The sequence below is a fragment of the Pongo pygmaeus genome, chromosome 2, assembly GCF_028885625.2.
Source record: "Pongo pygmaeus isolate AG05252 chromosome 2, NHGRI_mPonPyg2-v2.0_pri, whole genome shotgun sequence".
NCBI classification, from domain to species: domain Eukaryota; kingdom Metazoa; phylum Chordata; class Mammalia; order Primates; family Hominidae; genus Pongo; species Pongo pygmaeus.
In genome coordinates this window covers 65,228,872-65,255,086 of record NC_085930.1, presented here as the reverse complement: position 1 = coordinate 65,255,086, position 26,215 = coordinate 65,228,872, and the positions used below count along the sequence as shown (strand labels likewise).

At 42.3% G+C, this 26,215-nt stretch overlaps 1 protein-coding gene and 1 non-coding gene across 9 annotated transcripts in view; one reads left to right on the top strand and one right to left on the bottom strand.

Moving 5' to 3' along the window:
• The window catches only part of RAF1 (Raf-1 proto-oncogene, serine/threonine kinase), a 79,928-nt gene that overhangs the window by 31,574 nt on the left and 22,139 nt on the right, over nucleotides 1–26,215 (bottom strand). For 6 of the 8 annotated variants that reach the window (XM_054480351.2, XM_054480352.2, XM_063661711.1 and 3 more), the window contains exon 2: nucleotides 3,323–3,555. In XM_054480351.2, coding sequence (XP_054336326.1) covers nucleotides 3,323–3,529 — 207 coding nt within the window. In that variant the 5' untranslated portion in view covers nucleotides 3,530–3,555. Of the gene's footprint in view, nucleotides 1–3,322; nucleotides 3,556–26,215 lie in introns of those variants that run through there. The other 2 variants (XM_054480353.1, XM_054480355.1) reach the window with 1 other exon arrangement.
• Nucleotides 17,500–17,600, top strand: LOC129034449 (small nucleolar RNA U13). The gene has a single exon (XR_008501923.1). It is a non-coding gene; the product is annotated as a small nucleolar RNA U13 (small nucleolar RNA).

The window sequence follows — 26,215 nt, the reverse complement described above, 5'->3', positions numbered from 1 at the left end:
TCAGCTGATTCTAATAGCAATGGTCCTCGGCTCCAGTCAATCACTCATCTAATAATAATTAGAAGCAGTGGCAGCAGCAGCAATAGCAGCAACAGCAGCAGGAGGAAGTCAAAGAGGCACACATTTAGAAAATAAAAATTCCAAGAAACACTCAAAAACCTAATTATCACATCTAAAATTATTTAAATCAGATACACGTCCTCTGTCTCATTCTCCTCTTTACAGCCCTCCAGGGATACATGCTGAAATCAGTTAAATAATTTCTAGACCCCACTGAGTGATTATGAGAGTCATTCTGGGTTCAGGAAGTGAAGCAACCTGGGGAGGAGTAAAAAGAGCTGACTGATGGTGCTGGCCTAGCTAAGCGACTCTTCCCTCTTCTGCCGCTTTCCTGAAGCTGAGTGCCTGGTGAAAGCAGCTAGTTCTTCCACAGTTAGTTCATCTTTACCCAAAGAAACAGGCAAAACTAACCCAGGCTACAACCTTCTCATAAGCTGTAGGAGAAGTCAAGCTTGGTTTCCAACCACCAGCTGTGCTCAAATGGAGGGATCAAGGACTACATAGATGTATAAAAAGCTAAGAAATAATCATAGCAGCCGGGCGCGGTGGCTCATGTCTGTAATCCCAGCACTTTGGGAAGGCGAGGCAGGCAGATCACAAGGTCAGGAGTTTGAAACCAGCCTTGCCAACATGGTGAAACCCTGTCTCTACTAAAAATACCAACAAATTAGCCAGGCGTGGTGGCGGGTGCCTGCAATCCCAGCTACTTGAGAGGCTGAGGAAAGGAGAATCGCTTGAACCTGGGAGGTGGAGGTTGCAGTGAGCCGAGATTGGGCCATTGCACTCCAGCCTGGGTGACAGTGAGAGCCTCCATCTAAAAGGAATACATATAATAATAATAATCATAGCTACCACTTCACTTATCAATCAGCCACTGTGCTAAGTACAAGCCTCATTTCATAAAGGTCAGGAAAGAGGATCAAAAAAGTACAGAACTTGTCTAAATGATACAGCTAATAAAAGGCAATGCAAGGATTTAAATTGGGGTTTTCTTGTTTTAAACGTTCATACACTTAATCACTATGCCAAATTAAGTTTCCCAGCCTTCTGGGCAAACTGGTAGCAGATGGGGATGGAGAAGATAGTCTCAATAACACTATGAAGAAGCACCAAATGGTCTTCAGCTTCTCATAACACACACTTTCTATCTGACTTCTCAATTTAAGGTCACAAAGAAAATTAATGAGAAACATTAGGTAAAATTACTTTGCAAATGGAAGACCATTGTTCAGATATAGGGGATTATTACTGCTTATTTTGCCAGCCATAAAATTTTCATTTTTAGGAAGAGAGACAAACTTACTCAAACTTTAATTGAAGTTAAGACTTTTGAGTTTTGCCTTCAGTTCAAAATGCACCTAAGTATTCAACACTACACTTGGGAGGCTCCTTAGGTTCACAAAAAAAGTATGAACAATTTATTAACAAATTGGGAAGAGTGGAACTGTTAGAAGCAAACAGAAAACTAGACAGGGGTTCCCCACCTCAGAACCCTGCTTCACCTGACTATATGGAATAAACACAATGCATTGATTTTACACAAAGAACAGAGGATGGGAAAGGAAGAGGCATGGAAGTTTTGAACTCAAGTTTTCTCAAAAGTTCCACCAAGCAAAACCAATGCAATTTCACTTTTCTGTTTTGGCCAGGTGGTTGGTTTTGTTTGTTTTATCCATAATAGTAGAAAACTTTTTTTTTTTTCTTTTCTTTGAGAAAGGGTCTGGCTCTCTGTCACCCAGGCTGGCGTGAAGTGGTGCGATCTCAGCTCACTGCAACCTTTGCCTCCTGGGCTCAAGCCATCCTCCCACCTCAGCCTCCTGAGTACCGAGTAGCTGGGACTAAAGACGCATGCCACCACGCCTGACTACATTTTTGTTGTTATTTCTTTTTTTTATATAGAGTCTCACCCTTTCGCCCAGGCTGGAGTGCAGTGGCGCAATCCCGGCCCACTGCAACCTCTGCCTCCTGGGTTCGAGTGATTCTCCTGCCTCAGCCTCCCAAGTAGCTGGGATTACAAACGTGCAACACCATGCCTGGCTACGATTTTTGCAACTTTAGTAGAGATGGGGTTTCACCATGTTGGCCAGGCTTGTCTTGAACTCCTGACCTCAAGTAATGAGCTGGCCTCAGCCTCCCAAACTGCTGGGATTACAAGCCACTGCACCAGGCCTACTTTTTTGATTTTTTTTTTTGTAGAGATGGGGTTTGCCATGTTGCCCAGACTGGTCTCGAACTCCTGAGCTCAAGTAATCTGCCCACCTCGGTCTCCCAAAGTACTGGGATTACAGGTGTGAATCACCACACCCAGCCAGAAAACTTTTTGAGTGCTAAATTCTTAGAAAAATTGAAGTTTTGTATCAGGCTGGGCATGGTGTCTCATGTTGGTAATCCCAGCAGTTTGGGAGGCCGAGGCGGGTGGATTACCTGAGGTCAGGAGTTTGAGACCAGTCTGGTTAACATGATGAAACCCCGTCTCTACTAAAAACACACACACACACAAAATCAGCCAGGCGTGGTGGTGTGTGCCTGTAGTCCCAGCTATTTGGGAGGCTGAGGCAGGAGAATCACTTCAACCCAGGAGGCAGAGGTTGCAGTGAGCTGCACTCCAGCCTGGGCGACAGAGTGAGAATCCGTCTCAAAAAAAAAAAAAAGAAAATAAATTTTCTATCAGAAAACCTAGTGGCAGTGTCCTGCCATGATGCCAATATGAACCTATCACTGGTACTACAAAAATAAACTATGCAGAACTAAGTGGCTGGTGTCAGTGCCCTGAAAAAGAAGATTCCATGATTTCTAAGCTGCCTCCACACTGGTCCTGGGCCTATGAAATATACAAAAATAATTTTTTCTATGTAATTTTACTTTCTTCTTCATACTTGATTGTAATATTCAAAAAGCTTTAGGTGAATATTTTAATAGAAGAAATAAAATGTCTTCTAAAATAAGTAGTTGGAAAGGCCTAGAGATTTTTCAAAGAAAAGTCTTTGAAACATACCCATAAGAATGTACTATTTGTTTGGATGAAGTGGCACAAAGGAAGACATTCCAGGCAAGAGTAACAGAAGGAAGGCCAAGAGGTAGGAAAAAATAGGGGGTGTGGAAGGAACAGCAATATAAAGAAATAAATCTGCAGTTAGAAAAAAAACAATAAAGACCCTAAATGACAATGAATATTTTGCCTCTTTAAGTTGAACAACACGATCCTTAATGTGTTCCACAGGCAGATACATGGCTAAATTTCCTAAGTAGAATGTTCACATACCACTGTTCTTTGCTTGTTCGGCAAGAAAACACGGATAGTGTTGCTTGTCTTAGAAGGATCTGTGAGTTTGCCATCATCTGATGCCCGGCGCTGATAGCCAAACTGCTGAACTATTGTAGGAGAGATGCAGCTGGAGCCATCAAACACGGCATCTTTGAATCCAAAACCATTGCTGATCGTCTTCCAAGCTCCCTGTATGTGCTCCATTGATGCAGCTTAAACAATTCTTAAACCTGGTAAGAAACACAAATAATTGTAACTCTAGAACAAAAGTATTTAACCCAAGAACACAATACATAAAGAGTAATTATGAAAATAGCACTGTGTGGGTTTTTAATGATACCTCCTGCATTCATCAGCAAAGAAGAGTTTCTTTAATAGTACATTTCCATAAAATATTTCATAGATGAGGAAAATGGGACCAGCAGTTAAAAGAGTTAGCAAGGGACTGCCGGGCACGGTGGCTCACGCCTGTAATCCCAGCACTTTGGGAGGCCGAGGTGGGTGGATCACGAGGTCAGGAGATGGAGACCATCCTGGCTAACACGGTGAAACCCCATCTCTACTAAAATTACAAAAAATTAGCCGGGCATGGTGGCAGGCGCCTGTAGACCCAGCTACTCGGGAGGCTGAGGCAGGAGAATGGCGTGAACCTGGGAGGCGGAGCTTGCAGTGAGCGGAGATCATGCCACCGCACTCCAGCCTGGGTGACAGAGCAAGACTCCGCCTCAAAAACAAAACAAAACATTTAGCAAGGGACCAGGCACAGTGGCTCATGCCTGTAATCCCAGCACTTCGGGAGGCCGAGGCCAGCGCATCACTTGAGGCCAGGAGTTCAAGACCAGCCTGGCTAACATGGTAAAATGCTGTCACTACTTAAAATACAAAAATTAGCCAGGCATGGTGGTGGGTGTCTGTCATCCCAGCTACTAGGGAGGCTGAGGCAGGAGAATTCACTTGAACCCAGGAGGTGGAGGTTGCAGTGAGTCGACATCGCGTCATTGCACTCCAGGCTGGGGGACAAGAGCGAGACTCCATCTCCCAAAAAAAAAAAAAAAAAGCCAACTTGGAACATGAGCCCAGGTCTCAAGACTTCTCGTCTATTACTTTTTCAATTACATTTCTCTTCTTCCTAAGCAACTACCCTTGAGTGTGAGCAACACATTAGTACTATGAGAAATACCTGCAAAAAAGTGTAAGCCATAATTTATGACTTCAAGGAAGAAAAACTAATATTTCTAGGATGTATTTTAGGCACTTTATAAATTATCTCAAGCCGGGCGTGGTGGCTCATGCCTGTAATCCCAGCACTTTGGGAGGCCGAGACAGGTGGATCACAAGGTCAGGAGATCGAGACCATCCTGGCTAATACGGGGAAACACTGTCTCTACTAAAAATACAAAAAATTAGCCGGGCATGGTGGCGGACGCCTGTAGTCCCAGCTACTCAGGAGGCTGAGGCAGGAGAATGGCGTGAACCCGGGAGGCAGAGCTTGCGGTGAGCTGAGATCGCGCCACTGCACTCCAGCCTGAGGGACAGAGAAAGACTCCATCTCAAAAAAAAATAATAATAAATTATCTCATTTAATTTGTGTAAGAACCCCAAAGATTTTCTTTCCTTTTCTTTTTTCCTTTTTCTTTTTTTTGAGACGGAGTCTCACTCTGTCGCCAGGCTGGAAGTGCAGTGGCGCGATCTTGGCTCACTGTAACCTCCGTCTCCCAGGTTCAAGCGATTCTCCTGCCTCAGCCTCCCGAGTAGCCGGGATTACAGGCATGCACCACCACGCCCGACTGATTTTTGTATTTTTAGTGGAGATGGGGTTGGCCATGTTGGCCAGGATGGTCTCAATCTCTTGACCTCGTGATCTGTCTGCCTCGGCCTCCCAAATCACGCCTGGGATTACAGGCATGAGCCACCGTGCCCAGCCAGGTTTTTAATCCCTTCCTCCATCCACACTTTCTTTTTAATTAATTTATTTTCTGAGACAGGGTCTTGCTCTGTTGCCCAGGCTGGAGTGCAGGGACATGATCACAGCTCACTGCAGCTTCGATTTTCCAGGCTCAAATGATCCTCCTACCTCAGCTTCCCAAGTAGCTGGGACCACAGACGTGCATCACCATGCCCAGCTAATTTTTAAAAACAGTTTCTTTGTAGAGAAAGGCTCTCACTATGTTGCCCAGGCTGGTCTTGAACTCCTGAGCTCAGGCAATCCACTCTCCTTAGCCTCCCAAAGTACTGGGATTACAGGTTCAGTCACTGCAAACCCTTTCTTTTTTGGACACAGAAGTCATGCTACTTGCCCAAGAACACCCCAGCAGTGGGTAAAATAACCAGATTCCTTATCTGTTTAAATTTAAAGTCCATGAATTTTCTACCATAACATTCAGAGTTCAGAGTTCAGTTCATGGTCAGAAACCATGCAGACGTAAGAGGGGTAGGGTTTCCTCCTTTAGAAAACTTTGAGGTTGATAAGGAATCCCATCTTTTCAAGCCTTCCTCCTTCAGAAACTTGTTTTATTATTAACAATAGCTACCATTTACTAGAAGCTTACTATTATGAGGCAGGATACATAGCATACATTCCAATCATTATCCACCTTAATACTTACAGTATTACTCTAGGTAGGAATTATGTCCCCATTTTACAGTTGAGAAAATTCTCACACACACAGCTTGTAAGTGGCAAACTGGGATTCTGAACTGGGCTGCACTGACTCCATAGCCCTTACCTTCCCATATATAACACTAACACTCAAATCATTTTAGTCAGAGCTGAAATGGCCTAGAATTAAAGACCACAGAATCCAAACCTTGTTTTCAACCAAAAGTTTCTAACTTAATATCCACTATATGCTAAATCACATCACATGCCCAAATCAAGAGGGAGATTAGATATTTAGTATTCTTAGATGACAGCTAAGAAAACCAAAGAGGTTTAGAGACAACTGAAGATCACAATATGGAGTTATTCTCATACAGTCTTGGTACATTCTTTTTGGGAAAGAATATGGTAATATCTATTAGAAGTTTGAAATGTTCTTAAAGAATGATCTAGTATTCTACTCCAGAAATTTGTCCTACAGAAGCCTAAGACAAGTGTATAAAAACATGTGTAAGCATATTCCTTGCAGCACTATTCATACCCTTGAAAAACTGTGGTAAAGACCAAATGCCTAGCAATAGGGATTAAATAAACCATGTTAATATCCATGTGATAAAGTAGATCCATATATACAGAGATGGGAAAAGATATCCAAGACAACAAAAAATGAACAAAATATATAGTCTGAACCCTTTAATATTAATTGACAAAGAGGGAGGGAAATCTAGAAATAAATAAATGGATAGGGAACTCTAGAATTAAAGTGTTAACAGTAATCATTTCAGCAGGACTGTGAAGGGTTTTTATTTTCTACATTACTTACTTTTTGTTTTTATATTTTACTATTACACTATAAACTTTTATCGGCATATTTTATTTCTGTAAGAGGGGATGACAGAACAAGATCTCGCTGCCTCCTGCCTCTAGAACCTCAACCTGAGCCCTGACTCACTCCTACCTAACTCTATCCCCAGGTTACTGTGAGGTCCCTTCTTAGGAGTACACACAGCTCTTTTTTCTAGATCTTTGAGTTTTTTTCCAACTAAAAAGGAAAAGATGGAGGAGCTTAAGACCAGATAACAGAGAAATAGATGAGGGAAGAGACAGAAGGCAGACTCATCTGAGCATCTCACTAGCCTGAAATGATACAGCTCCTAATGATCCATGTAACAGCCTGAACAAGCTTAAAATGCAACTCATTGTGTCACTCCCCTGTTTTAAAACTCAGAATAAAATCTAAACTCCTTGACAAGGCTTTGTCTAAAGGCCTTCTTTCATTACATGCCAGACTTTGTGCCTCAAGACTTCTGAACTTCGTGTTTCTCTTCACCTGCAAGGCTGAAACCCCAAAAACAGGCAAGCTGGTTTTTTCACATCTTGTCTCCACCCAAGAAACATCTCTTTAAAGAGGCTTTCCCTAACCACACTAGCCAAAATAGCCTGCTCTCCTTCTGCCAATTAATACTGTTTCATTTTCTGCATGGTACTTATGTTAGATAGTTTTCAAGTTTTAGTCAGTCCCCCTACCTTCCTTCTGCTCCATAAGGGCAGAACCCTGCCAATCTTGCTCAGTATCTGGAATACAAAGGCGCTCAAATATTTACTAAATTAAGGGAAAAGCCAAAATAATGCTACAAAAACAGTAATGTTTTTAAATAGAAAAGACCTGTCAAAAACTATCAAATGTGAATCAAATCTCCATTTAGTGGTACATCTTTAAAAAATACTTTGTCAGCCGGGCGCAGTTGTTCACACCTGTAATCCCAGCACTTTGGGAGGCCCAGATGGGAGGACTGCTTGAGGCCAAGAGTTCAAGACCAGCCTGGTCAACACAGCAAGACCCTATCTCTAAATTTAAAAAAAAATTTTAATTACAAAAACAGTATTTTGTTTTCCAGCAAGATGAACTGTAATGAATTTTATTTTATATATATATATATATTTTTTCAACTGAGATGAGGTCTCACTATGTTACCCAGGCTGGTCTTGAACTCCTAGGCTCAAGCGGTCCTGCCACACGTGTGCCCCTGCACCCAGCTTGCAATAGATTTTATTCTATATTCAACAGTGGGGAAAGACTGTATTGGAATTGACTGATTCCAATTGATTGGTGAAGAATCCACTGACAAGACTAAAATGTAACCTCAGCCCAAGAACAGTAATTTTACAATGAATTCTAAGTCTTGCAGGCACTCAAAATATAGTGCTGGTACTTAGAGAACATACTACAATAACTTTTAATAAAAAGTGACAAAATAAAAATACACCTGCTTTAATTCAAGTTTTAGATTATTTGTCATTCATAGTATTTTATTTTCTATCTCCATATCAAGACCACTTACAGCTTAAGAGGCAGGCTAAGGGTCGGGCACGGGGGCTCACGCCTGTAATCCCAGCACTTAGGGAGGCCGAGGCGGGTGGATCACGAGGTCAGGAGATGGAGACCATCCTGGCTAACAGGGTGAAACCCCGTCTCTACTAAAAACACAAAAAATTAGCCGGGTGTGGTGGTGGGCACCTGTAGTCCCCGCTACTCAGGAGGCTGAGGCAGGAGAATGGCATGAACCTGGGAGGTGGAGCTTGCAGTGAGCTGAGATCGCGCCACTGCACTCCATCCAGCCTGGGCGACAGAGCGAGACTCTGTCTCAAAAAAAAAAAAAAAAGAGGCAGGCTAAGTTAATGTTTCCTAACCTTTTTCTTTTCTTTTTTCTTTTTTTTCAGGCAGTCTTGCTCTGTTGCCCAGGCTGGAATGCAGTGGCGCGATCTTGGCTCACTGCAACCTCTGCCTCCCAGGTTCAAGAAATTCTCCTGCCGCAGCCTCCCAAGTAGCTGGGATTACAGGCATGTACCACCACGCCTGGCTAATTTTTGTATTTTTAGTAGAGACAGGGTTTCTCCATGTTTGCCAGGCTAGTATTGAATTCCTGACCTCAGGTGATCCACCCGCCTCAGACTCCCAAAGTGTTGGGATTACAGGTGTGAGCCACTGCACCTGGCCTTCCTAACCATTTTCATGGCACATACTCATACAAACGATAGGTCATATTTGCAGAATATGCTGAAATACGCAGACAATGCTGCTTCAAGGGCCCTACAAGTTGTGTCAGGGAAGAGGGGTACAACTCTAACCTGTTAATCACAGAAAATTCTACTAAGGTATTCCTTTATCAAGGCAAACATCTGAAAAATCAGGGCAGACATCTGAAAACAAGGAAGAAAAAGCATCTTCTAAAAAAATCATATAGCAGCAACATACTTCAATCTTAAATGGAGATAATCAGAAACCCTGTTGATACTACCTTCAAATATAAGCATAGATCTAGCTTTTAATACTGTAATTTCTCTGACTAAAGGCCCCATGTTAAAAAAAATGTATACACAGACACACATACACACACATCCTAGACACATACTAAAACTAGCTAAGCCAAAGTGAAAATCAGCTTCTGCATGTGAAAGGTCTTTCAAAGTTCCACAGATAAGTTCTAAAATCAAATGCATTCTCTTATGAATGGAGAAATTTGTCATGTTGGAAAAGATCAATCATTTAAAAAGAGAGACATGTTGGCTGGGCACAGTGGATCACCCCTGTAATCCCAGCACTTTGGGAGGCCAAGGTGGGTGGATCACCTGAGGTCAGGAGAATTGCTTGAACCCAGGATATAGAGGCTGCAGTGAGCCGAGATTGCGCCACTGCACTCCAGCCTGAGCAATGAAGCAAGACTCCAACTCAAAAAAACAAAAACAAAAACAAAACAAACAAAAAAAAAAAAAACAAGGAGCTCCTAAAAATTAGTAAAAGATGAACAATGCCATTGGAAAAAAACAGAAAATTAAATTCACAGAAAAGCAATACAAAGGCCAACAAACATATATGTTTATATATAAAGTAGGGAAACAAATATAAAAACTATTTTTAATATCAATTTGTAAAATTTATTTTATTTTATTTTATTTTTTGAGGCGGAGTCTCACTCTGTTGCCCAGGCTGGAGTGCAGTGGCGCAAACTCTGCTCATTGCAACCTTCGCCTTCTGGGTTCAAGTGATTCTCCTGTCTCAGTCTCCCAAGTAGCTGGGATCACAGACATGCGCCACTATGCCTGGCTAATTTTGTGTTTTTAGTGGAGATGGGGTTTAACCATGTTGCCCAGGCTGGTCTTGAACTCCCGACCTCAGGTGATCCACCCACACCTCAGCCTCCCAAAGTGCTGGGATTATAGGCGTGAGCTACTGTGCCCAGCCAGATTTGTAAAATTAAAAAGACAAAACATCTAGCACAAGCATTTGAAGTATTCTACTCTCACAGTAAAGAGTATAAACCACAGAAGTATAGCAATCTAATAGTATCTATTAACTATTTAAAGATTTAACTTTACATTTCACACCCAGCACTACACAAACACAGGAATGTTTCTAATACCAATAAACTGAAAATTACCTCAGACTCAAAGCCACAGAACTAAAATTGGAACAATTTAAGGCAGGACTGGTTTAAAAACAAGACCTCCTAGGAAAGAATATTGCTCCCAATACATTAGCTAAAGGTCTAACTGAAAGAATATTTACCCCCAGCTACTCAGGAGGCTACTCAGGATTTCCTGAGGCCAGGAGTTCGAGGCTGTAGTGCATGACTGCACCCGTGAAGAGCCATTGAAGTCCACCTGGGCAACACAGTGAGATCCCTTCACACACACACGAGTCATTTTCCATAATTTAAGAATAAGGTCAGTGTCATCTGTCACCAATACCAATACAATTTAATACTTCCAAGTACTATATGCGTAGTGTAATATCGAAAGTAAACCATACTGCAGGAAATAGATAAGCATTAAAAAAAAAGTAGGCCGGGCGCGGTGGCTCACGCCTGTAATCCCAGCACTTTGGGAGGCTGAGACAGGCAGATCACCTGAGGTCAGGAGTTTGAGACCAGCCTGGCTAACATAGTGAAACCCTATTTCTACTAAAGATACAAAAAATTAGCCAAGCGTGGTGGTGCATGCCTGTAATCCCAGCTACTCAGGAGGTGGGAGGTTGCAGTGAGCCAAGACGGCGCCACTGCACTCCAGCTTGGGCAACATGAGCAAAACTCTGTCTCAAAAAAAAAAAAGGTAAACCAAACATTAAAAAAAAAATGTTAATTGTTCATGGGTTGGGCACCATGGCTCTCACCTATAATCCCAGGACTCTGGAAGGCTGAGATGGGAGGACTACTTGAGCCCAGGAGTTTAACACCGGCTTGGGAAACATACCAAGACCCCATCTGTACAAAAAAATTTCAAAAATTAGCTGAGTGTCATGGCATGCACCTGTAGACCCAGCTACTTGGGAGGCTGAGGTGGGAGGATCACTTGAGCAAAGGAGGTCGAAGCTGCAGCGTGCCACAATCACACAACTGCACTCCAGCCAAAGCGACAGACCGAGACCTTGTCTTTAAAAAAAAAAAAAAAAAAAAAGGCGTTGTTTAAAAGAATATTGTTAAGTATGTAATTTGAAGATACTTTGGTAACAAAAAGTTTATATGGAAACTAATTGTAAAATCACATTTCTGCTCAATGATAAAGTTTTTTTGTTTTCTGTTTTTTTAAAAAAGATAACTCTCTTCGCCAGGCGGGGTGGATCACGCCTGTAATCCCAGCACTTTGGGAGGCTGAGGCAGGTGGATTACCTGAGGTCAGGAGTTCAAGATCAGCCTGACCAACATGGTGAAACCCCGTCTCTACTAAAAATGCAAAAATTAGCCAGGGTTGGTGCTGCACGCCTGTAGTCCCAGCTACTCAGGAGGCTGAGGCAGAAGAATCGCTTGAACCCAGAAGGCAGAGGGTATAGTCAGCCAAAACTGTGCCATTGCACTCCAGCCGGGGTGACAGCGAGACTCTGTCTCCCAAAAAAAAAAAAAAAAAAAAAACCTCTTCATATATATAAAACAGTAGTAAAAACTTTTATTACCACAAAAGTTCCCAGGCTTTAAACATTTATTTGGTAAGACAGTCTGGGAACTTGTATTCTATAGGCAAAACATTTACCTTTTACATGCCAGAGAAGACATAGTGTAATCATAATTTATCATGATATCTAAACCATATAAATTATTTCAGAAGCCTACAATTTACTTAATACAAATTATTCTAGTCTATTACAGAAATTAGGTTTACCTGGTTCCAAGCTACTTCTCTCTGGATTCCTGACTTCCCCTGGTCACCCCTACCAATCATCACAGAATGCTTCAAAAATCAAAAGGCCTAGATTCTACTCTGTTTTGCCTTCCTCTACTTTGGCTACTATTCCATTAAAAAGTTACTACATGGGCCTAACCCCAAAATCAATCTCTGAAAGATACCAGGGGACGTTTTAGGACAGAAAAAAAAGGGATGACTCATAATTGCCAGTTATCGTAGCTTTCTGTAGTCACCTACTCTACATCTATCAATCATGAATTTATATAAACTTCTCTATAACTATTTTTTCTGGTCGACATTATTTCTGAGGGTGGTAGGTTCCCTAGGTTCACCAAAAAAAAAAATTGCCTTTTATTGGCTTCATGCATCATTCTGCCACCTGGACTTTGAGGATATATTTGCTTTAATCAAGCAATTCATGATTGTTATGGTGTAAACTCTTCAAAGCCATATCTTTCTATAATCTCTCAACTGCATTTATTCCCTATGTGAATATTTCTTTTAGAAAGTTAGAGTGTGGCCAGGCACAGTGGCTCACGCCTGTAATCCTAGCACTTTGGGAGGCCGAGGCAGGTGGATCACCTGAGGTCAGGAGGTTGAGACCAGCCTGGCCAACATGGCAAAACCCCGTCTCTACTAAAAATACAAAAATTAGCCGGGTGTGATGGCACGTGCCCGTAATCCCAGCTACTCAGGAGGCTGAGGCAGGATAATCGCTTGAACCTGGGAGGCAGAGGTTGTAGTGAGCCATTGCACTTCAGCCTGGGCAACAAGAGTAAAACTCCATCTCAAAAATTAAAAAGTTAGAGTGTAAAACTATTTCTATATTCAAGTTATAAAATGGGCTTACAGCCTGGCCAGGTACGGTAGTTCATGCCTGTAATCCTTGCACTTTGGGAGACCGAGGTAGGAAGATCACTTAGGCCCAGGAGTTTGAGACCAGCCTGGGCTAACCCCTGCACTTTGGGAGACCAAGGTAGGAAGATCACTTAAGCCCAGGAGTTTGAGACCAGCCTTGGCAATCTTGAGACCTCATCTCTACAAAATCTAAAAACTAGCCGGGTGTGGTGGCATGCACCTGTAGCCCCAACTACTTGGGAGGCTGAAGCTGGAAGATCACTTAAGCCCAGGAATTCAATACCAGCCTGGACAACACAGTTAGACACCTACTCTACAAAAAAAGTTTTTAAAAAAGTCATTTTTCCTACTTCATGTAACTCAACTCTACTAGTTTTCATGTATTTCATTATCGTGTTAATAAGAAAAAAATCTCAGTATATTATACTGTCATTCTTTTCTCAGGCACTGTAAGTTATTTTGTGACCTTATTTATCATTCAAATTTCTACTTTAAAGTAGAAGATACTTTAATGGATACACTGGCAGTAACTTCTATTCGTATAAGTATGATGAACCTGAGACTATTTTTTTGGGGGGGCGGGGGGCATGGTCTCACTCTGTTGGCCAGGCTAGAGGGCAGTGGTGCAATCTTGGCTGACTGCAACCTCTGTTTCCGACGTTCAAGTAATCCTCCCACTTTAGCCTCCCAGGTAGCTGGGACTACAGGTGTGAGCCACCATGCTGGCTAATTTTTATATATTTAGTAGAGATAGGGTTTTACCATGTTGGCCAGGCTGGTCTCAAACTCCTAACCTCAAGTGATTCACCAGCTTGTCCTCAGCTGGGATTACAGGCATGAGCTACCACACCCAGCCAGTTCACTAATTTTTAAATATCATGACAGTTGTATCATAATTCCTCTGGATCATTTTAAATCAGCTGACCCACAGAAGTCAACCAAAAATGCAAAACCAATGAAACAATGGTAGTTGAAGAATCCACATGTTAATTATTAAAATTTATGCAAATAATTACGAAAAGGTGGCTATTGTTTAAGATGTAATATAAAATTAGAACCACAAGCAAGTGTCCATGAAAAAACACAAATACTTGACAAAGCTTGTTTGGCTATCTGAACAAAAACAGTAAGTGTTTGCTCTCTATTTTGGTACTCGCTAAAACTCACTAGGCAAGAAGATATATCCACCAAAAAATAAATTTCTTAAAACTGTATCAACTAAGCAGCAGCAACAATAATGATATTAGCTAATGTATTAGCTAATACAGAATGCTTATTATGTATCAGTTCTTTACATACAATATCCCTTTTAATCCTCCCAACAACCCCCTATAAGAGAAATTATCATTTTAGAGTGAGGAATCTATGGACCATAAAGGTTAACTAAAAATGTCCAAGGTTACATGGTATTCAGAATATTCACAAATCTCACCAGGGTTTCATCACACCATCACACATGTTAAGATCCGTGCATTTGTGGGAGAGGCGGTTCCTAAGATGAGGTGCCAGATTTCAACCTTGTGGCAGCCTACTCAGGCTTCCTGGTATCTGGCTCTTCCCTCTACTCTGATAATCTGTTTCTAATTATACTTTTATTTGTTTATTTTTCTAAGGCATGACCGGTCTGGGTCTGTCGCCCAGGCTGGAGTGCAGTGGCATGATCACGGCTCACTGCAGCCCTGAGCCACATTCAAGCAATCCTCTTGCCTCAGCTTCCTGATTAGCTGGGACTACAGGTGCACACCACTGAGTCCGGCTAATTTTTTATTTTCTGTAGAGACGAAGTCTCACTATCTTGCCCAAGCTGGTGTTGAACTCCTGGCCTCAAGTGACCCTCCCACCTCAGCCTCCCCAAAGTGCTAGGATTATAGGCGTAAGCCACTACACCTGGCCTAATTATATTTTTATTTACAATAAAATAAAAACTAAATTTGGGAAGGAGGATAAAGGGGAAGTTACTCATAATTTTACGGATCCTAACACATTTTTTGGGGTATCATCTTCTAATATTAGAGGCACAATAAATAAGTATCAGTTCGAAATCTACCTCCACCTTTTATTAGCTGTATGGCCTGGCCTTTCACCAAATTGCTTACCTTTCCCATATACCAATTTTCGTCACTTATTCATGCAATAAACATTACTGAGTGCCTACTACGTATCAGGCACTGTTCAAGATGCTTGGGCTACCTCAGGAACAAAACACAAGGATCCATGATCATAAGAGAAGCCTATCTTCTGGTGGAGGCATGCACAGTAAATTCTATGATAGTGGGTGATAAATGCTGGGGAAAGGGAGGCAGACTGCAATTACATAGTGAGGTCACAGTAGGTCTCAACGAAGAGGTAACAGCTGAGACTTGGAAATCAGTGAGTCTGACTTGCAGATAACTGAGAGAACAACATTCCAGGCAGAAAGAACAGCCAGTGAAAATCCTTTGTACAAGGAATGGTAAAAAGATCATAGAGTTAAGTGAGTACAATGTAGGGGAGCAGGGACAATGTGGGTAACATAATGCCTTGTAGGTTATTAAAAGGATTTTTTGCCTTTTACTGAGTGAAGTGGGAAGCCACTGAAAGGTCCTGAGCAGAGGAAAGGCACAAAAGGCACAATCTACCTTCGATTTTTTTTTTTGGAGACAGGGTCTCACTTTGTCACCCGGAGGGAGTGCAGTGGCACGATCTCTGCTCGCTGCAACCTCTGCTTCCTGGGTTCAAGCGATTCTCCCACCTCAGCCTCCCGAGTAGCTGGGACTACAGGCACATGCCACCACACCCGACTAATTTTTGTATTTTTTGGTAGAGATGGGGTTTCACTGTGTTGGCCAGGCTTAAATCTTAAAAGGATTGTTCCAGGCACAGTGATTCATGCCTGTAACCCCAGCACTTTGGGAGGTCAAGGTGGGCGGATGAGCCCAGGAGTTAGAGACCCAGTCTGAGCAACATGGCAAAACCCTGTCTCTACAAAAAAATTTAAAAGCTGGCCAGGCGTGGTGGCTCACTATATTGAAAATAAATGACATAGGCAGTTAGATATAGAATTATGAAGTTCAGAAGATGTCTGGGCAGAAGAACTGTAAAATAAAGATAATATTTATCTAATTGAGTTGTTACTAAATTGTTCAATAGTGGCCGGGCACAGTGGCTCACGCCTGTAATCCCAGCACTTTGGGAGACCAAGGCAAGCGGATCAAGAGGTCAGGAGATAGAGACCATCCTGGCTAACACGGTGAAACCCCATCTCTACTAAAAATACAAAAAAATTAGCCGGGCGTGGTGGCAGGCGCCTGTAGTCCCAGCTACTCGGAAGGCTGAGGCAGGAGAATGGCAGGAACCCGGGAGGCGGAGCTTGCAGTGAGCCGAGATCGCGCCACTGCACTCCAGCCTAGGCGACAGAGTGAGACTCCGTCTCAAAAACAAAACAAAACAAAATTGTTCAGTAGTGTTTGTAAAGCACTTAGCATTGCACCTAACACAGATAAACGATACTGTTATAGCTTCTATCCCACAGAACACCCACCACAAGAGATGAGAGAGGGTGGAAATTCAGCCCATGCTTCACTTGCTAGGCCATATGTCTGGTATACAGACAGCATAAGCATGAAGGATGGGGATCCTTCTAATTCACATGTAGAAGTTTTCCTGCTAGCTGAGCTACATCTCTGCAGAGGTACATCTGTTCAAAATGGACCTTTTTCTATTTAGTAATGGTGACTTTGGGGCTGTGGCCCTAATCCTTTTCCACATACACATGTACTTTCACACAACTACATTCTCAATCCAAATACTGTATCACAAGATTCTCCTTCAAATTTAATTTTAAATGTTTGATAATAAATTATTTAATTTTGGCAGGGCACAGTGGCTCACGCCTGTAATCTCAGCACTTTGGGAGGCCAAGGCAGGGGGATCACAAGGTCAGTAGTTCGAGACCAGCCTGGCCAACATGGTGAAACCCTGTCTCTACTAAAAATACAAAAATTAGCCGGACGCAGTGGCGCATGCCTGTAGTCCCAACTACTCGGGAGGCTGAGGCAGGTGAATCGTTTGAACCCGGGAGGCAGAGGTTGCAGTGAGCCGAGATCATGCCGTTGCACTCCAGCCTGGGCAACAAGGGCGAAACTCCGTCTCAAAAAAAAAAAAAAAAAAGAGTAGGCTTGGGTGAACTGTCACAATAAACTTATTTTCTGAAGCAATGGATCACTGTCTGTTTTTTCTGATCTTTTAGGGCAGGGAGAAGTAGGTTTAACCCGGAAAAGGAGGGTTGTGCTACTACTTCCTCTTTCTTAAGTGCCAAAGCCTTCTAAAAGTTTAGAGAAGGTGAAGATACAGATTGATAAAGGCAACCAACAACAGTGGGTATAATCTTTCTAAGAATTCCACATTAGTCAGCTTTCCATCAGCACCTTAAAAGAAAGAGACTATTTTCTATTTTTTATACTCCTTGGACAAAAAGTAGAATTCAATAACCTAGTTCCCAAAGAGCTCTCTGAAACTCTTCTGAAACTCTGAAACTCTCTAAAACTCAGTCCCCAGGCTGATCCTTTTGTAGTTTATAAGCATGATTGAGTTTTCACACTCATGTGTGAGATGTGCCTTCTTCAAACCTTGTAATGACATGGACACATTACCCATCTGACGTAAAGAGGAAAAAAGAAAAAAGTAGTCCCAGGCTTATATTCCTGGAGAAGGTAAATTAGAGGATCTCTTGACTGGAGAATTCCAGACACAGTTGAGAGTATGAATACTGTTCTGCAAACTACACTAACTGAATCCTTGACTGCAGAAACCCCTTTTCCCCAGTGGGGCAACCAAACTCAAAGAAACTAAAATCTTTAGTTTCCCTTACCTTACAATAAAGCTCAAAGACAACAAATCTCATCCATGCACCCAAAGATTCCAATTTGTTTTTAATCTTATCTTTAAAAAAAAATAAAGAGGTTGCCAAGGAATATCAGACTTTTTAGGAAACCCTCGAACATGGATGATAAAGACCAAAACACACAGAGAAAAAAAACCCACAATGGCCTGTAATCCAGCACTTTGGGAGGGTGAGGCAGGAGGATCACTTGAACCCAGGAGTTCAAGACCAGCCTGGACAACACAGTGAGAACCTCATCTCTACAAAAAATTATAAAAATTATTCCAACACAGTGGCGAACGCCTGTACTCCCAGGTATAGGCTGAGGTGGGAGGATCACTTGAGCTCAGGAGGTCGAGGCTGCCAAGAGCTGTGACTGTGTTGTGCCACCGCACTCCAGCTTGGGCAACAGAGAGAGACCCTGTCTGGAAATTTAAAAAAAAAAAAAAAAAGAAAGAAAGGAAAAGAAAAAAGAAAAAAATCCACAATGAAATAACTTGAACTATCAGATTAAAATAGCCTATCAAATGCCTAACACATTAAATTTCACAATAATGGAGGACCAGATTCCATAAACTTTTACAGTTTAAAAAAAAAAAAAAAAAAATACAGGCCCAGCGCGGTGGCTCACGCCTGTAATCCCAGCACTTTGGGAAGCTGAGGCGGGCGGATCATGAGGTCAAGAGTTCAAGACCAGCCTGGCCAACATGGTGAAACCCTGTCTCTACTAAAAAATACAAAAATTAGCCGGGTGTGGTGGCGCGCACCTGTAATCTCAGCTACTTGGGAGGCTGAGGCAGGAGAATCCCTTGAACCCAGGAGGCAGAGACTGCAGTGAGCCAAGATTGCGCCATTGCACTCCAGCCAGGGCAACAAGAGTGAAAACTCTGTCTCAAAAAAAAAAAAAAAAAAAAAATCAGGAATCCGAATGACTTCAAACTCTTCAACAACACTAGAAGACATAATGGAGCAAAGCCTCCTAGATTCTGAAGGAAAACTATCTCCAATTTACAATAATCAGCAAAACTATCAGTGAGGGACAGAACTAGAGAAATATTTTCTGACATTCATGATTACAAAAATTTGAACCTCCATGATTCCTTTTTTTTTTTTTTTTTTTTTTTGAGATGAGTCTTGCTCTATCACCCAGGCTGCAGTGCAGTGGCGTGACCTTGCTCACTGCAGCCTCCGCATCCCAGGTTCAAGCAATTCTCCTGCCTCAGCCTCCCAAATAGCTGGGACTACAAGCACACACCACCACGCCTGGCTAATTTTTTTTTTTTTTTTTTAGTAGAGATGGGGTTTCACCATGTTGGCCAGGCTGGTCTCGAACTCCTGATCTCAGGTGATCCACCCGCCTCGGCCTCCCAAAATGCTGGGATTACAGGCTTGAGCCACCGCACCTGACCCATAATTCCTTTCTCAAGGGATTTGTTACAGGAATATAGCAAGAGAAAGACTTAGGATGTAGGAAACGGGACATCCAGCATAGGAAAAGCGAAGGAAATCTCCAGAAGGCCAATGGAGGGAAATCCCTGGATGACAACTGTGCACCGGATACAAGAATCCATAATTATGTGACCCCTTCTAGCAATTTCCAACTATCATCTACATAATGGCCTTTTTTCTTGAGAGTGCCAGGGAGGGAGGGAGGGAGGAAAGTGGTTGGAGGAAGAGCAGAGAGAGGGAAGGAGGGAGGGAAGGAGTAACAGAGAAGGGAAGGAAATAGCCCATATTTTCAAAGTTAGCCCCTTTAAGTATATTCTCTCCCCTTTGGAGGAGGTGAATGGTAAAACCTGTGCTAGGTCTTGAGATACTCCAGGTAGCTGAACAACAATAATAAAATAGTATAGCACCATAGTGTTTCCTAAAGCAGGGGATATATACCATTCATGGTTTACAAAATGATTATAAGGGATATGTATACAAGATATAAACTAAAACTGATACAAGGAAAAAGTCTCAGTTAGGTGCTAGTATATGTTTAATACTTCTTTAAGACTTTCTACTAGGGCAGCCACAATGGCTCACACTTGTAATCCCAGCACTATGGGAAGCCAAGGTGGGTGAATTGCAGGAGCTCATGAGTTCAAGACCAGCCTGGGCAATATGATGAAATCCTGTCTCTATTAAAAATACAAAAATTAGCTGGGCTGTGATGGCATGCACCTGTAATCCCAGCTACTCAGGAGGCTGAGGCAGGAGAATTGCTTGAAACCGGGAGGCGGAGGTTGCAGTAAGCCAGGATCTTGCCACTGTACTCCAGCCTGGGCGACAGAGGGAGACCCTGTCTCAAAAAAAAAAAAAAAAAAAAAAAGGCCTGGGGCCTTGGCTCACACCTGTAATCCCAACACTTCAGGAGGCCGAAGCGGGCGGATCATGTAAGGTCAGGAGTTCGAGACCAGCCTAGCCAACATGGTGAAACCCCATCTCTACTAAAAATACAAAATTAGCCGGGTGTGGTGGAACACATCTGTAATCCCAGCTACTCGGGAGGCTGAGACAGGAGAATCCCTTGAATCTGGGAAGCAGAGGTTGCAGTGGGCCGAGATCATGCCATTGCACTCCAGCCTGGGCAAAAAGAGTGAAACTCCGGCTCCAAAAAAAAAAAGAGAGAGAGAGAGATTACTTTATAAATTTATTAGGCTGGGCGCGGTGGCTCATGCCTGTAATCCCAGCACTTTGGGAGGCCTCGGCGGGCGGATCACAAGGTCAGGAGATTGAGACCATCCTGGCTAACACAGTGAAACCCCGTCTCTACTAAAAATACAAAAAATTAGCCAGGCGTGGTGGTGGGCACCTGTAGTCCCAGCTACTCAGGAGGCTGAGGCAGGAGAATGGCATGAACCCGTGAGGTAGAGCTTGCAGTGAGCCAAGATCGCGCCACTGCACTCCAGCCTGGGCGAAAGTGCGAGACTCCATCTCAAAAAAAAAAAAAAAAAAATTAATAATGTTTTTAGGCCGGGCGTGGTGGCTCATGTCTGCAATCCCAGCACTTTGGGAGGCCGAGGTGGGTGGATCACTTGAGGTCAGGAGTTCCAGACCAGCCTGGCCAATGTGGTGAAACCCCGTCTCTACTAAAAATGCAAAAATTAGCTGGGCATTGTGGTGGGCACCTGTAATCCCAGCTACTTGGGAAGCTGAGGCAGGAGAATCACTTGAACCTGGGAGGCAGAGGTTGCAGTGAGCTGAGACTGCGACACTGCACTCCAGCCTGGGCGACAGAGCGAGACTCCATTTCAAAAAAAAACAAAAAAAAAAAATAGCTGGGTTTGGTGGTACATGCCACCAAGCTACTTGGGAGGCTGAGAAATGAGAATCGCTTGAGGCCATGGTGGGAGAATCGCTTGAGCCCAGTAGTTCAAGACCAGCCTTGGCAACATAACAAGACTGTATATCTTTAAAAAAAAAAAAAAAAAAAAAACTGATTAAATTAAAATGCAGTAAGAATGGTTGCTCAAAAAAAAAAAAAGACATTTGCTACACTGGCTAGGTGCGGTGGCTCATGCCTGTAATCCCAGCACTTTGGAAGGCTGAGATGGGGAGGACTACTTGGGTCCAGAAGTTCAAGACCAGCCTGGGCAACATGGTGAAACCCCATCTCTACAAAAAATACAAAAATTAGCCAGGCATGGTGGCTTGCACCTGTAGTGCCAGCTACCTGGGGGGCTGAAAGGGGAGAATCACTTGAGCCTGGGAGGTGGAGGCTGCAGTGAGCTGAGATCATGCCGCTGCACTCCAGCCTGGGTAACAGAGCAAGACCTTGTCTCAAAAAAAAGAAAGAAAAAATATTTGCTACATCAATGAACAGCAGCGGCAACAACAGTTTCATTACATACTACATATCCTGGAGACTATACTGAACACTTTTGGTTTAGTAGATAAAAGAACAGGTACTGAGTTTGAAATCCAGCTTCACTACTTGGGCAACTCCATGGATCTAGAGTAAAGATAATAATGGTACAAACTTCACTAAATTGCAGTGAAGAATGAATAAGATAGTGTATATAAAGTACCTAATTTAGAGTCTGGCATATAAAAAACATTCTAAGTTACCAAAAATTGTATAACTCCGCTATTAAAACAAATTCTTCAAGTGAAAAGCTGAACTCGCTCAATTTTTAAGTGTATTATACTCACTAGTAAACCTGGGAATTAGATTATCACCTAGGAACTAGGGTATGGGGGTTAACTTCAATCTTTCAACTTCTGAGAACTTCAGTGAATTCACGAACTTCCAGAAACTGAATACAGTGTATTGTATATATGCACACGTACATCTTTGTAGGTCTTGCTTCTATTAACATTCTTTTTTTGAGACAGAGTTTCGCTCTTTTGCCCAGCCTCCCGAGTAGCGGGGACTATAGGCGCATGCCATCACACCTGGCTAATTTTTGTATTTTTAGTAGAGACAGGGTTTCGACATGTTGACCAGGCTGTTCTGGAACTCCTGACCTCAGGTGATCCACCCGCCTCCATTCTATTAACATTTGAAAGCAATCTGTCCTCTATGGAGCACAGTCATTGTGTTCTTAAAACAAAAATCGAGGCTGGGCACAGTGGCTCGCAGGAGGCTGAGGTGGATGGATTACCTGAGGTCAGGAGTTTCGAGACCAGCCTGGCCAATGTGGTGAAACCCTGTCTCTACTAAAAATACAAAAATGAGCCGGGTGTAGTGGTACACGCCTGAAATCCCAGCTACTCGGGAGGCTGAGGCAGGAGAATCGCTTGAACCCGAGAGGCAGAGGTTGCAGTGAGCCGAGATTGCACTACTCCACTCCAGCCTGGGCGATAGAGCAAGACTCTGTCTCAAAACAAAACAAAAAACACAAATTTTGACATATTATTAAATACCCTTTATCTGTTATTTATTACACTCAAATTAGCACTCAAATTCTTTAACTGTGACCTACAAGACCTTTCATGATGGCCTGGCCCCTTACCCATCAAACAGGACCTCCCCTGACCACCCTGGTTCAAATGTATCCTGCCCTTCCCCATCATTCTTCTCTTTACTCAGCTTTATGGTTTTCATAATAATTTATCACCATTTGAAATAATATTAGGTATCTGCCTACTCAATGATTATTGTCTGCCTATACCACTAGGTAGTATGCTCCAAGAAGCTAAGTTCAGTTCACCCTTATAACCCACTGCCTTTAAATAACTAGCATTTGGCAGGCTCTTAAGAGTTATTTCCTGAATGAGTAACATATGGTATCTGGGCTATCTGGCAAGTGGTGAGTTCTAACAAAAGTTATCAGTGCAGTCGTTTATGAACCACATTATGCCAAGAGACTATACTCAGAACTAGAACACCGACAACTGTGGAAAAACTGTAGAATCAGCATGGAGTAATTGTTGACTGGCAGTCAGCTAAGGAGCAGCCAGGATAATGGTTGGCTGGCAGTCAAAGTCATGTAACAGTTCATCAAACAAATCCCAAACAGACCAGCTGATAATAATACCCAATTAAAGCTACTATAGAATTCTACTTCAGAGGTATTTCCAAAGTTTGATTTACTACTATTGTTTGGCATTCCCTTCATAGTTGTTTTATATTACAAATAAAACCAAATACATTCTTGTTCATCTGTTCTGTCACAGTAAACGGTAAATATTTTCTACCTACTCACACATCTGATTTGTCCTAAACGTACACTGCTGAAAATAAAGGGGACTTTTAAACTACAGGGCTCCTGCTCAAGAAATGTAAAAATGGGCTGGGCATGGTGGCTCATGCCTGTAATCCCAACACTTTGGGAGGCTGAGATGGGCGGATCACCTGAAGTCAGGAGTTCGAGACCAACCTGGCCAACACGGCCTAAAAACACAAAAAAAGAAATGTAAAAATGTGTTTTTAAACATACATAAGGTCATGTAGAATGCAAAAGAATGTACAGGAACATGATGGATTACGTTTATTGATTTGCATATGTTGAACCAGCTTTGCATCCCAGGGATGAAGCCAACTTGATCATGGTGGATAAGCTTTTTGATGTGCTGCTAGATCAAGTTGGCTTCATCCCTGGGATGCAAGGCTGGTTCAACATACATAATCCATCATAAAAACAGAACCAAAATCAAAACTACATGATTATCTCAATAGATGCAGAAAAGGCCTTTGACAAAATTCAACAGCCCTTCATGCTAAAAACTCTCAATAAATTAGGTATTGATGGGACGTATCTCAAAATAATAAGAGCTATTTATGACAAACCCACAGCCAATATCATACTGAATGGGCAAAAACTGGAAGCATTCCCTTTGAAAACTGGCACAAGATAGGGATGCCCTCTCTCACCACTCCTATTCAACATAGTGTCGGAAGTTCTGGCCAGGGCAATCAGGCAAGAGAAAGAAATAAAGGGTATTCAATTAGGAAAAGAGGAAGTCAAATTGTCCCTGTTTGCAGATGACATGATTGTATATTTAGAAAACCTCATCGACTCCGCCCAAAATCTCCTTAAGCTGATAAGCAACTTCCGCAAAGTCTCAGGATACAAAATCAATGTGCAAAAATCCTAAGCATTCCTATACACCAATAACAGATGAACAGAGAGCCAAATCATGAGTGAACTCTCATTCACAATTGCTTCAAAGAGAATAAAACACCTAGGAATCCGACTTACAAGGGATGTGAAGGACCTCTTCAAGGAGAACTACAAACCACTGCTCAACGAAATAAAAGACGACACAAATGGAAGAACATTCCATGCTCATGGATAGGAAGAATCAATATCATGAAAATGGCCATACTGCCCAAGGTAATTTATAGATTCAATGCCATCCCCATCAAGCTACCAATGACTTTCTTCACAGAATTCGAAAAAAACTACTTTAAAGTTCATATAGAACCAAAAAAGAGCCCACATTGCCAAGACAATCCTAAGCAAAAAGAACAAAGCTGGAGGCATCATGCTACCTGACTTCAAACTATACTACAAGGCTACAGTAACCAAAACAGCATGCTACTGGTACCAAAACAGAGATATAGACCAACGGAACAGAACAGAGCTGCCGGAAGTAATACCACACATCTACAACCATCTGATCTTTGACAAACCTGACAAAAACAAGAAATGGGGAAAGGATTCCCTATTTAATAAATGGTGCTGGGAAAACTGGCTAGCCATATGTAGAAAGCTGAAACTGGATCCCTTCCTTACACCTTATACAAAAATTAATTTAAGATGGATTAAAGACTTAAACGTTAGACCTAAAACCATAAAAACCCTAGAAGAAAACCTAGGCAATACCATTCAGGACACAGGCATGGGCAAGGACTTCATGTCTAAAACACCGAAAGCAAGGGCAACAAAAGCCCAAATTGACAAATGGGATCTAATTAAACTAAAGAGCTTCTGCACAGCAAAAGAAACTACCATCAGAGTGAACAGGCAACCTACAGAATGGGAGAAAATTTTTGCAATCTACCCATCTGACAAAGGGCTAATATCTAGCATCTACAAAGAACTGTAACAAATTTACAAGAAAAAAATCAACCCCATCAAAAAGTGGGCAAAGGATATGAACAGACACTTCTCAAAAGACATTTATGCAGCCAACAGACACATGAAAAAATGCTCATCATCACTGGCCATCAGATAAATGCAAATCAAAACCACAATGATATACCATCTCACACCAGTTAGAATGGTGATCATTAAAAAGTCAGGAAACAACAGGTGCTGGAGAGGGTGTGGAGAAATAGGAACACTTTTACACTGTTGGTGGGACTGTAAACTAGTTCAACCACTGTGGAAGACAGTGTGGCAATTCCTCAAGGATCTAGAATTAGAAATACCATTTGACCCAGCCATCCCATTACCAGGCATATACCCAAAGGCTTATAAATCATGCTGCTATAAAGACACATGCACACGTATGTTTATTGTGGTACTATTCACAATAGCAAAGACTTGGAACCAACCCAAATGTCCATCAATGACAGACTGGATTAAGAAAATGTGGCACATCTACACCACGGAATACTATGCAGCCATACAAAAGGATGAGTTCATGTCCTTTGTAGGGACATGGATAAACCTGGAAACCATCATTCTGACCAAACTACTGCAAGGAGAGAAAACCAAACACCACATATTCTCACACATAGGTGGGAATTGAACAATGAGAACACTTGGACACAGGGTGGGGAACATCACACACCGGGGCCTGTCATGGGGTGGGGGGAGGGAGGAGGGACAGCATTAGGAGATATACCTAATGTAAACAATGAGTTAACTAGTTAACTGGTGCAGCACACCAACATGGCACATGTATACATATGTAACAAACCTGCACATTGTGCACATGTACTCTAGAACTTAAAGTATTAAAAAAAAAAAAAAAGAATGCACAGAAACAGAAAGATTTCAGATATGGAGAAAAA